This window comes from Ooceraea biroi, chromosome 12, assembly GCF_003672135.1.
Source record: "Ooceraea biroi isolate clonal line C1 chromosome 12, Obir_v5.4, whole genome shotgun sequence".
Taxonomy (NCBI): Eukaryota; Metazoa; Arthropoda; class Insecta; order Hymenoptera; family Formicidae; genus Ooceraea; species Ooceraea biroi.
In genome coordinates, this window is record NC_039517.1 from 11,451,018 (window position 1) to 11,464,757 (window position 13,740).

General features: G+C 34.6%; 2 protein-coding genes across 4 annotated transcripts in view; one reads left to right on the plus strand and one right to left on the minus strand.

Annotated features, from left to right (window-relative positions):
- LOC105283053 overlaps positions 1–3,396 on the plus strand; it is a 396,978-nt gene extending 393,582 nt beyond the window's left edge. For all 3 annotated transcript variants that reach the window (XM_026974447.1, XM_026974448.1, XM_026974446.1), the window contains one exon: positions 3,143–3,396. In XM_026974447.1, the coding sequence (XP_026830248.1) occupies positions 3,143–3,211 (69 nt within the window). In that variant the 3' untranslated portion in view covers positions 3,212–3,396. The remainder of the gene's footprint in view (positions 1–3,142) is intronic.
- A 6,716-nt stretch (positions 3,397–10,112) lies between these two features.
- On the minus strand, positions 10,113–11,208 carry LOC113563057. The gene has a single exon (XM_026974093.1). The coding sequence runs from the start codon at positions 11,140–11,142 to the stop codon at positions 10,225–10,227; it is 918 nt and encodes a 305-aa protein (XP_026829894.1). The 5' UTR covers positions 11,143–11,208; the 3' UTR covers positions 10,113–10,224.
- Positions 11,209–13,740: the final 2,532 nt, after the last annotated feature.

Here is a 13,740-nt window from a genome sequence, read left to right on the forward strand (position 1 = left end):
ATCACGCAAAGTGCCATCGGGTTGTATGAAAATGAATCAACCTCATTAGCTCATTAATGGACGACTGCAATACTGTTCTGACCTTTACTTTGAATGAGTTAATTACTTTCATTAACTTATCATTAGAAAGCTGTAGTAATATTCTGAATTTTAATTTGACTGAGTCGATAACTTCATTAATTTATCATTAGAGAGCTGTGGAAATATTCTGCATTTTACTTTGAGTGAGTCAATAACTTCATTAATTTATCATTAGGCCGGTGTAAGTTGAGAGGTAATAGTATGATAATTTCACTTACCCAGGGGTTCTTGGTTACTCTCGATCCAGCGCTGTACCTTGATCTCTTGTGCCAGCCTATCGTAATGAGTTCGGCGAGGGTCCCCCTCGGGAATATCTTGGCACAGAGGGTACCGCAGGTTGCATGAAATGGGGACCAGTCTCGTTGCCCACGTGGCTTCGTTGCTTCCGTTCGTGATTAGAATCACTCGATGTGATACGACAGAGTTGCTGGTCACTCTCGGTTTCGTGAGTCGCGTTGTGATCGAATTATTGTTCTTTCTGTTAGTGTCACGGTCGCGTGGTCGGAAAAGTGCCTCGTATTCTGGGTCAATGTAGTGAGGCTCGATGCCGTAATACTGCGAGACGACGGTGTTCACTGATTCTAAGTTAGAAAATATACGAGCTAAACGTCTTGCACGGTGTTTCTTTCCTCCTCGTCTCGTTTTCGGCATTAGAACTTCGTCATTTATGCAAAAGTTAATGTTAAAACGTGCGCGCCTCAGTTAGAGTGTACCTTGTGGTGAGAGTGGTGCGGAAAGGGGTTCGTTACCGAGTGACCGCCCCTTGCGTTGTCCGCACTGTAAGACTGTCAGCTCAGCGGAATGGAGACCAACGTGCGTTGTCCGCACTGTAGGCTCGTTAATTGGTTGCACACACACACACACACACACACACACACACACACAATGACCGAAACTGAGGTAAGCTGCGTAAAAATTTATAGTCGCTGAATTATGATCAAATCGGCTTGGTGGTCAAAAATAAAAATAAATCGTAAATTCAAGCACACAAAATACATATATTCTAATAAAATGAATTGGTGGAAATACAATTGTTCTTACAAAATTTAAGTTAACTACTACGGTTATTAATGCTAACGTTTAAATCTAAGATAACTCTGAAATATGAGGATTGAAAAATATTCTAAGTCGAAATACGAAGGAATGGAAAAGTTCTAAGTTCGAATTAGAGATTGAAATAGAAAAAGGCTAACCGTGGCCCTTGAGTGTCGAGTGAACCTCTTGATTCGGAGTCGCGAGTTGAACTGAACTTTTCCGGTCCTGCAATGAGGTCCTTTGTTTTCGGCGGCTCGGTGCTGCGGCGGTTCGGTAGTGGGGGTCCCCTCTCTCGTGAGAGTGGGTTGGAGAGTGGGACGTCCCTCGCGGAAGTAGGAGTACCGACAAAATGGCGGTTCCGAGGTGCGTCTTGTGCGCGTCGTTCGGACCGTTGACAGAAAAGAGAAAGTTCGATTTTTATCGGGACGTGACAATGTGAGGATAGACTATTGATATTTTGCTCGAAGATCAGACAAGATGTCTTAGTCGGTGACAGTATGTGTTGGATGTCAGTAGCTACGTGCTTTTAAGATTCTTCTTTTATGAGTTGATGTAATCGTTTCCAGGCAGTAAGTTTCTTTTTCTTAATTTTGTTCTTCGTTGTTGTATTTAAAAAGATAGTTTAAATAAACCGTATACATTTCCATTATTTTAATTTTAGAAAATGGCCAGTTTGGTTGAGAATAAACACGTTTTTTCAAAATACTTGGCGCTGCTAAACGTCGAATCATAAATTGTTGTTAGTATTTAAATAATCTAAAGATTACAATAATTTCCTTAGACTCTAAATTACATAACACCTCGCTGAAATACATATATGTAAAAAATGCAGTTAAACTTATTCTATGTTTAATTCTAATGTCACACACATACACACAACAACACACACACATGCACGCATTCACAAGAGAGAAAGAAAGAGAATCAGGCAATTAACATATTGATTCGGTTTAGCAACGCCAAGTATTTTGAAAAAACACTTATTTGTATTAATAAATATATTTATATGTATTAAAATATTTATTCGTATAAAAAGTTGAAAAGATCGAACTGTACAACCGACGTTGATGATGATGACGTTTCTTAATCGAAAATTTGCCAAATTTACACTTTGCGTCGCAATATCTCCGCTCGTAGGGCACGTAGAAGAAAAATAAAAACACTTTTGTTGCATAATTCGACCCCAAGCTATCCATTGAGCCTACTCTGAACTTGATCCATTCAGCGGTTATTAAGATCCGATAAACTAATTGTAAGTATTGTCTCTGAAATCGTCGCTTCGCGTAAAGATACACGGTCGGTCTCGCTGCGCGTAAACTTGGCGCGAGACACTACCGTGTCTCTTAATATTGTCACATTTAACATCAAAACTAATAATGCATATATGGTAATACTTTTAAATTTTTGATGGTCATGACTAAAATGTTGTTAGTGGAATGTTAGTGGTAAAGACGAGACGATTAGTATCATGTATTGCCGCTGTGAGGCGCGAGGGTAGAGCGCGAAAAGCAAAGATCGAGAAGAAGTATGGAAGGCGAACGAGAAGAAGTGTAACGTGTACGGCAATTCGGTTAAAAAGCCCAGAATGAAGCATGATATCTCGTGATATTACGTTCGTCTTGGACCATTTCCCCCTATCTTTTACAATGTCAAACTTCATAAAACGCAACTATCCATCAAGAGATGGTGCTATAGGAAAAGAGTTTGAAGAATTATTCATACCAGAACCTATAGAAGGACCACTCGGTCCTTGCATACTCATGCAATAAAAATAAATATTAGCATTCTTCTTTCGCCCTTAAATCTTTAAAATTCTTAGTGGAAACATTTTTTCTGTAATGTTTAGTTTAGGAGGTATACATATAGTTGTTTCCATTAAAATAACACATTCTGTATTTATGTATATCTAATTAAAATAAAAGTGAGGAATATTCATAATTTTATATGTATACACACGGTATTACTTATTTATATAAAACTGTAGGTATTATAATATATATACACAACAATATTTTTTACATTACAGTTTTTATATACATCCTGTTCTTATTTTACTGCGATACGTATTATGGTCAACGAAAATCTTATAGAATAACGAGAACGAAGAACTATTCTTTGGAATACAGCGGAATACGTATGATATATATATATATATATATATATATATAAATTGGATAAATGTTGATGTTAAATATGATAATCTTATTAGAATTATTATATATAATAATGATTTAATAATGCTTTTTGTGTGAGTACTAAATACAATGTTGTTATTATTTATGTGCTGAGTGTATTTATGTTTATATTACCAAATAAAACTTACCTTTTTAAAAAACAAAATACAAAGAAAACGCCAAATGCACTAGTTAATTTTATTACAACAAAATTACCTCTTTAAAACAAAGTACGAAAAAGCGCCAAGTATACGCACTCGAAGAACGCGTTCAACAAAGAACTCTACAAAACTAATGATATCAACAAATTGCGTCAACTATAAAAATGAGTATTTATGCAAACCAGAAAATCTATTATTTTATTATTACTCTTTGGCCAATATTCATAGTTTTATTTAAGACTGTTTTAAGTACAATCATAAGATGTTTGAAACCAATCACAGAGCCGTATGTTAATTGCATTATTCTCTTTCTTTCTCTTTTGTGGGTGCGTACGTGCGTGTATGTGTGTCTCTCTCTTTCTCGTGCGCGCTTGTGTGTATGTGTGTGTGCGTGACATTAGAATTAAGTAAGTATACAATAACTTTAACTATATTTGTGACATATATTTTATGCGTTTTGGTGAATTTGTATGTACTTTAGATTGTAAGTGTTTGAGAAGCAGTCGAGTTGATTCATTTTATCAAATATTCTTTATTCATAATCGGATTTTATACACTTACTTTTCCTGCGATAAGCAGTATCGAAAGTTCCACGAATAACATCTTTTTTCCAACGACGCTGACAAATATTTTCCTTAATTTTCGACGGGAACCGTTCGAAACGGCTCATCAATTCCATGTATGGAAATCCCGCCGCTCGAAAATCGTTCAAAAGTCTTTGTTCGGCCTGTTTCGGAGATAAAGAGCAGATATTTTGCAACTATTTTCGACAATAAGCACAGAGTCTAGAGTCAGTCGTTACACGATTCGCCTCAAGAGAAGACGTTTTGTTCAGTCGTACTCAATAGTATCGGTCAACCGTAGACGTCATCGTTGAGCCGTTTCCGCGATCGAACGATCCTCCGTCGCCCGTAATAGCACATTTCGGGCTCTCAATACTCTAAAATCACCGTTGAATTCTCGAATTTGCTGTGAATTTTGAAGTTTTTTTAAATTTCTTTTTGTTTATTAGAGAATTTATTAGAGAAGAACACCTCGCCGTTCGAGTCAAGATTTCCATCAAGATTTCCGCATCACAAACGCATCGCGACATGCAAGAATTTCAATACGCGAGCGCGATTCGGTACCGGCGTGAGATCATAAATATTATCCGCGCTTCTGGTCTCGGCCGTGACCCAGTTTCGACATCAAAATAAAGACTAACGAGTGATGAAACTGAAGAAACTTGATTCCGTTTTTTTTCTTATCCCCTCCACTCCCGTTCGAGATTACCAGGAATCTCGAGTGGACGAATCTCGCGCTTAGCGCTGGGCGATCTCTGTTCGGACTGCACAAGCTGACCAGTCCGATCATCATCAAACAGTAAAGAAATTATTATAAGGTGTTTACGACGCGCAGTCGGATCTCTAATCCGACCGAGCAGTGGTACTCAATCGCCGCATGTCAAAAAATCCCCTAGACTAATGGATTACTGATCTTTGTCTCAGCAGTAATCGGATTACATGTAGTACATCGTGAGGAATAAGAATTTCTTATCTTATGAGACTGAAGATATGTAAAATACTAAAGATACAGAAACAGGTACGATTACATTACTATTCATCTAATTTACTAATACTTTATTTTCTCTACTGTCACGTCCGAGGAAGTGAGAATGTAGACGGTCAGGTACCTGTCCCAAAACTATCCCTCAGGTGATTTGATTTCAGGTGCTCTCTTTTGATTATGGGTCAATCTGCATACACCGACTTTACCCAGGAATGGAGAGAGCTTGCGATTACCTCTTACGGTGATGAAATCGTGATTGTCAAAAGAAAAATATTGTAAGTCAATTTTGATTGTACCTTGGTATCTCTCTATTATTTAATAAATGAAAAATGAATTTAAATTATTATCTCTTTTAATTCTTCAACAAAATTACGGTATAAAAATAGGAAAATATTGAAAAGGAAATCATAGCGTAATGTCGCTGTGTAGTGTACAGAAGTAGTATAATATGGAAATAAGAGCGTCACTTCGCTCTTACTAATTATTAATCAAATGGAAAAACGGAAAGGATGAGCAATAATAATGCTCATATGCAAGGGATTGAATAAAATAAAATATTTCAAAAGAAAAGTAGGCAGGTTACTATGCCTTCCTTTCTAATAAGTGGAATGTAGCACAAGGTAAGGAGTCGAGCACTTCTATGCTCATTCACGGTGATGGAGTTGAAGAATAAAATAGTGATTTAAAACAAATTAATATTGATTCTAATTCGTTATTAACTGTTATTCATAATTTCGTAATGCTTCATTTGTTAATTAAATACAATATACCTCCTGTGACTAAATTGAATGTATCAGGTAGAATATATAATGAATTGGTCAGACGTAGTATGCATAAGGAATTGGTCAGACGAATGAATCTATGTTCGTGCTTAACAATACAGTAAACGAAAATTATGTAATTTATTAAACTTAAATCTTATTAGTGATATACTGTAACCATAATTAAAGTTATTAATTCACCATGCACTGCTTTATGGTAAGTCAGCAATCTCTTAATATTGTCACTAGCGTAGGCCGTACTATTGTCAATAGCGTAATTGTCACTAGCGTAAGTCGGACTTTTACCATGCTCACTTGATTCGAGTACATAAATGTAATTAATTGTTAAATTAATGTTTATAATCGAATTATCCTTCAAATAATGGTATGATTTGATATTAATTCACTTTAATATTAAATGTGACTTAATTGTGTAATGAGGCATATATGCTCTTATACCGGGCTAAGGCATGAGAAAATGGCGGCTATACACGCCATGGTATATGACAGGTATGGAAGCGAATGTTCGCCCTCGAATGTTTTCAAAGGATAAATCACAGCGAATGAAGTTGCTGTTAATGGTATTCAAAGGGAAAAAGCGAATTAACGCTTTTAATATAATTGAAATAAATGGGTATGCCTCGCACAATTAAATTGAAAGAATTAATGCATTCATGCACTACATATTCAATATAGGATGACGCTTCGCTGCGAATTTACGCTGGCGAGTGATTCTGACTAAAAGTTAAAGTTGAAATATGATTATTTGCAACTGTTGTACCACTAACATTATTCTCAATGATTAATACAATAATAATTGAAGGGTATATTCAATGAACAATCAAATTAATCAAAAGTTTATTACTAAAATCAAGTGTAATATAGAAGTTGGTTACAATATGAATATAGGTGTTACTTGAAATAATTTTATTCGCAAATGTCATATAAATCTGAACCCTCAGGCCAGTAATTGGTTCTCAAATAATTCTAAATCAGAAATATTAAGTGACTGTAAGTGTAATAATGTATTGAAACTTTATAAATCTGTCAAAATGTGTAGTATGTATATGGAGTACAAGTATAACGTTCCATAAGAGCAGCGAGTATAAAATAATTAAACAAATCTACTCACAAGCGTTCGCACAGATCTAACCCTCAGGTCAGGAAGCACTTGATGATGTAGCAGCAAAAGAATAAGTCAATCAGACTTCGGTAATAACTCAAACTTCACTGGCTCTACGTTATATTTTACGCTTAGTTAGCGAATTTACGCTAGATAGCGACTCTAATAATAATAGTAATAATAATGGTAGTAATCGTAATAGTCCTCAAAAGTTAAAGAGTGTTAATAAAAGTGTGTCTAAAAAGAGTGTCAATAAAAAGTCAAAGTCAAGTCAAGTCTACAAAGTGTAAAAGTGTAAAAGTGTAAAAGGTAAGTCTAAAAAGTGTCAAAGTCAAGTGAGTTTCTCTGGCTGCTGCACCATGTTATATACTCAAAAATTATGATGCGTGGGGACGGGGTCCCTGTAGCTCGAGAAGGGATTACAATAAGTGGGGATGCTACGGTTAAAGCAAAAACTAAAATAGTAGGGAGGTTCTGCCCACTTAACTCATTGGTTCTTCGTTTTTGAAGCTTCTTATGGTGGGATCGAAAACTTAAGTGGTGGGATTAGTCTCACGGTGCGTCTAGTGGGGACGATGAGCTCAACGGTGAGCTCAACGCTTACAAAAGATAAACGTATTTTGACGCGTAAGTTCAACATAAAATTCTCAGTACAAAATTATCGCTCATCTGTTATACTTTTTAATCAACCGGAGTTTCTCCGAATCAAATGGCAGCTGCAACTTCCTGCCGATATATCTTACTCGAGATATCTATTCAACCTTTGATTAAGACAGCGGTCTTGGATTATTATTTCAATCAGGTGCCGACAAGTCACCGTCTTTTACAATTAGTCATCATGAAATAATATTCCTTCGTGAATTTAAATCTTTATTTCTTTGTTACTTAACGCTGTGTTCACTGTCTTATTCAAATTAATATTCAAATAATTCTGTAATGCTCACAAATTTAATTCTAAAAATTATAACGCTTGACATATGCATTTTATATGCTCGTAGTCTTATGCATGAATTATTATAAGACCTTGCATACGCCTACTTAATAATATAACGCACTCAGTTAAATAATAATCATTATAAATTATTGTAAAATCAATTATTGGTATCATGAGCCTTTAATAATGTAATTAAATCATCTAAAATTATTTTTTCATGATACCATTCTAATAACCTTATAAAATCTCACTCAACCAATAATTGTCTTATAGTTATAGGGATGCCTATATATATAGATATACACGTGTATGTACTTGCACGTCTATTCTTTGGTTATTATAAAATTAGTAATAAAGCAACTATTGGTGTACCGGGTTTAATATTATAATTAAACCGTATACAATTATTATTCCAATAAATTATTAGTCTTAATTTATTCATAAAATCTTAAATAACCAATAAATGTTTTATGGGTTATATGCACATATATAAGTGTGTTCGTATATGATATGGTTAATATACTTAATTATTAACGGATTAAATGCGTAATAATTATATACTTAAATTAATGCTCAATAACATAAAATATTCCTTTAAATAAATTCAATAATCCTTACTATAAATGTAATACCATGTGTAATATACTTTTATTCATAATTAATTAACGATTTATTCTTTTCTTAATATTTTTGGGTTAAACAACTTATTTCCTTTTATATTAAATTGTTCACTAATTGATTTTGACTTTAATTGTTTTTAACTTTGTAACTTCTAAACTATTAATATTTCATTAAAACTGTCTACGCCATAAACATTGAGAAATAACGCTGATTTGTTTAACAAATAGTGACTTTGCAATTTTTGCAGTTTCTCAATGATCCCGTGGTGCGATAAGGAAAATTTCATCAAAGGTGTACCATCAGCCTAGCTAAAAACGATGATTCCCAAAAGTTGTTGGTCACTTCCGTAAAAATGATTATTTTCAAAATTTGAGGTCCCTATTAGTTTCCTCTTATGACCTAGATGCTTCAATATAATTATAACAAATTATTTCCTTACGGTTCAAATTTTAGACCCAAAAAAATTGGTAAAATTTTATTGCAATTTCGTAACTTTAAATATGTACTTCTTTTTGACTAAGATTGTAGACAAATATTCTACATTCTTTTACTTATAAAATGTTTCTCCTTTTATGTTATAAAAATAATCTTTATTTTTCTATACGATAAATCACTTCAAATGTGGTAATACAATTTACTACACTCACAAAACTATTTCATTGTATAATAAAATTAATTCCAAAATTTACTCCTTTAATTGTTATTAATAACAACTTATGACCTTGTACAACAATCAACACCAAATGTCTCCGTAAATTATAATAACTATCAAAGCTACACCGTCACTTAATAAAACTCAATTCCGCCGGCATTATTTTTACTCTTGTCTTAAATAACTAATTGATATTTCCTGTTTTTATATAATAACCGACCCTATTGGTTTTAACGAAAATTACCTACTTGCAAAGGACTTTACTATAGTATAATAAAATCCATTTCAAATCAATTTGTTTCTTTGTTATTAAAAATAATTAAATATTTTATCCTGTCAAGAACCCAAATGTATTAATCCAAATTTGTAATACTTATCAATGGCCATATAACCATATAATAAGATATATTTCCAAACCAATTCTTTCAATTATTACAACTAACATTAATACTTTTTATATAATAAACAATATTAAGTAGCTCAATGGTTTTGTTACACCTACAAAAACCTCCATGGTATTACAATTCAAACGATCTTAAATATTACCAATCTCGTAATATTATATTATAAATCTATCAAATTATTAATGATAAATGTTTCAAAATTATTTTATTTAACTGCTAGAGTATATAAAACTGTTTTTATATATTTTACTGATTTTATGTATGTTTTTGTGTTTTTCCGTTTTAGATAATATATATATATACGTGACTATATTAATTAAATAAATCTATCATAAAGCATAATAACTAAGTTATACATATATATTGTTTTTGTGCTTTTAATATTTTCTTTTCCCTTTATATATGTTAATATTATTACTTCATATATTTTTATATTAAAACTAGTATCAAGCTAAAGCTTTTAACATAATATATGTGTCGGTTAGGTTGCCAAGTAAATAATATTCTTGGTTAGGTCAATAACAGATTACTGTACGTAAGCCTGTGGTTAATAATAAGTAGTGAAGCAAAATGATAAGTATCAATGGCGCTCAAAAATAACTATCAGCGGTTATACATTAATAATTAATATTGCAAATAAAAAAATTAAAAATGGGTGTGAGGTGGACGTCAGGACGTCACATCCCCCCCCTTATTTAAGAACATTTCCGATGCAATCGAGGAAATGGTTCTAATATTCACGCAAACGTTTTTGTAAGTCTGTGTATACAATGGTTTCACTGTCAGTCACCTGCGGCGAAGTTGGCTGATTGCTAGGGTTGTTCTGCGACAAAGACTGCGATAATACTGGTTCCACAGGTTCCGATGATCGTTGTTCCTCGGGATCTGCTCGTCCATCTGTGTGGCTGCGTTTGGCTGTACCTCTGGCCAAATAGAGTAGCAGATGAGTCAAGGAGCTCCAGATAGCTCCTAGCACGTACAGACTGCATCCGTAGGCTGAATGTAGAGCATAACCATGTATCATCGTGTCGATGGCTAGCTTGATTAGTCGTACTACTAATAATACTCCAAAAACTCCAGCTGTGGCTGATCCAAATGTGATGAATCCGCCCCAGATCCGTTTAGCAGTTGACTCAGCAATTTTGTTTAATGATGCTTCATCCAATAAGTTGTAAATGGACATGGTATCGTCAGGCATGACGTGTCCGGTGATTCCACGAGCCATGCTGTTAAGTAACGCTGGCTTTTCAGCAGGGAACATTATATGATCCCTGATTTTATCAAGATCCGCCTGGGAATATATTCCGCTGGAAGCTAGTGGTCCCGGCGTTAAATAATTCCATGACATACTTGTCATAGGTTGTAACTGCTGCAACGATGTTCTGCGAACACGTGGCTCCGGAATAAGTTCAATCCATGTATCCTCAATTCGATAAAGGGTTGGCAATTCGTAGCTACACTCTCGTATGGTTCCCATCTTGGTCAACACGTGTGATTTTGGTGTGATAAAGAGGGAAGTGTTGCGTACTGTAACCGGTAGCTCAATATAACATTCCTTAGTGCGGCGTACGATGACGTCCACTGGTATACACTTGATGACATGAACGGCTTCCCCTGCAGTGACGGCCATGTAACCTGGTCCTTTCATGAGCCGATAAGCGAATTCGTCTGGCTGAAGAGTAGCGAAGGACAGTGTGTTTTTTAACACTTCCTTTTCCACTCGCAACGTTGTTGAATAACGTCACGATACAACGATGTCATCTGATGTCGTATATGTTTTTCTACGTACACGAATTTAGAGTTGACGTAGGTGAAAATATCAAGGTTCTCCACAGGGATGTCTCTTCGCTCCGCGAAGGTGTTCCCTTTTCTGCCTCCAAGATAAATAGTTTAGGATGCTCCGTGGTGAGTAGGGTGTATCCACACACGGCTTGACTTCCTACTGCTGTCAAGGCAAAAGTTGTATCCTGACTGACAAGAGTATAAATAGTCTGATGAATGGTATCCATTATTCCATTCATTTTAACTGCCGTTCCTTCATACAGTACGTTGTACTGGTGGAAATTACAAGACGATGTGGGCATCGGTTTCCAATATGAATATCCATCGTCAAAATCGATGCAAAAACCGTCGCTCAGTGTGCAGACAGTTCCTGATCTTAGCATTACTTTTCCAGAATTTAGGTGCACAGGAACATAGGATGACTTTAATGATATCCGTACAGTTCCATCTACTACGACGTTGTGCCAAGTCCCGTAAGGGTCGGAGAATTGTGTACCCTTGCAGGTTCCATCATGGTTTATCGTTCCGGCAAGCAGGATGCTGTGAACGGTGGTAGTATTAGGCTTCAGTTTGGTGACGATCCTCCCAGTCCTATGGAGAAGGTCCCTTCCTGAAAAGCGTGGTAGCACTTGACTCTGGAAACTTCCTGTAGGTACTCTAGTCGTGCATTGGCTACAGCTGATATATGCGAATGCATTCCACAGTATGTATCACTCGCGATATTTCAACTTTGCACTGTATCACTTCCACGTAATTATATTCCGCGAGTTGTAGTAACTGAATGTGTGTGTCAGATGTATTTAACGATTGGTGCTTAAGTTCACAGTCTCTGACACCTAGCAATGATACTGTGGTTACATTTAAATGCTGACCTCCACAATCGAATCCAATGAGTCCGTAGGTTGTGGGGATTAATACGAATAACATAATTCCTGATAACGGCTTCATTGTTCTATGGACAATGTTACAATATTCAGCTTAATAAATATTGCCAATAATTCGTTTGGTGTTACCATATGCTTTCAACCTGACACGCATGAGTGTGTTAGCTCATTATTTTCCAAATTATAAATGAAACAAGTAGTTAACAAATCTGAATCTTGTAATTGGCCTCGTGTTCTTAAATTCCTAAATTTTAAGTAACATCTTTCACATTGATCTATCATAACAATATCGGATAATTTATTGTTACACATGGCACATCGGAAAATCATTGTATTAAAACAATTTGTAAAATAATGTAGTGTCTGGAATATTCCTTCCATAGGGCCAACCGAAGTTTCAATATTAATGCTGGGTAAAAATATTTGATTGTGCCAACAAAATACGCAATAATATTTCCGATCTTGTTCATTCAGAACTCGATAAACTCGTACACATTTAACCAAATTAACTTCCGCCATTATAATTATTTTATTATTCCGACTTAGGTTTTATATATTCAAAGTTTTTCGTGTATGTGTTATACAAAAAATCTGTGTTTGACATATCAATCCTATTTAAGTTGTCATGTCCCAAAAGTTCTCTATAAATACTCTTGCAATGTATACAATAACTCATGGGTCGTTTCTGAAAAAGTTGCTCGTTGCAACTTACGCAGGTTCCTAAATCTACGGTCCCGCTGGCAATGTAATGCGTAATAATAATTTCAAAATTACTAGTATTGCTTTCCTTACTAAAACAGGACATACAATATAAATGTCGTGTTAATCGATGTACAACCTTAATATTAACTATGCATTTTGCTGATTTAAAACTAGCGGGTCTAAAGTCTTACTAGACTGCGCATGATTATTCATTATATAGCCTTAAAATTATTTCTTATATTAATGATGACATGTATTTATGTCTAATGCTATTTTTCCCTTTACAAAGTTTAATCAATTAAGGAAAATTAGCATTTCTACGGAACTCTATTGTTATTAAAGTTGGATTTTCATTATCCAAAATTTGAGTTAAGGTAACATCAGTTATATCTGAAAAAAAGTCATTTAATATATTAGTACATTCAATACATCCGTTTCCGCGAATGTATTTATGAAACGTTAATATCTTTCCACAATCCGAGCAAGCAGTTAGAAAATCTAACGAATTGCGTTGGTTTAATATTAATCCGTGTTGAAAAATAAATTCGTAATCTGAAAATCCGATATCTGGATTATTGTAAATACAAGCGACACAACTTATATCTCCCGTATTAATATGTTTAAAATAATAATTCTGAATACATAATGATTCATATTCAAATGATGGATTATCCGCCCGTTAGGGTTAATGCTCTGCATTGTAAAAATCTAAGATTATTGGATACGGATCTTGCAAAATGTGAATTAACGTTGCATTATTTATATCGCTGAAAAAAATTATCAAAAGCATTAAGACAAATGATAATTCCACCTTCACGAAAACTAACCGAAAAAAGGGTACTATTCTTCCCGAATTATAACATTTATTTAATATGTTT

Excerpts from the sequence above, each read along its gene's own strand:
- LOC113563057 (XM_026974093.1), bottom strand. The coding sequence starts at position 11,142 with ATGAAAGGACCAGGTTACATGGCCGTCACTGCAGGGGAAGCCGTTCAT.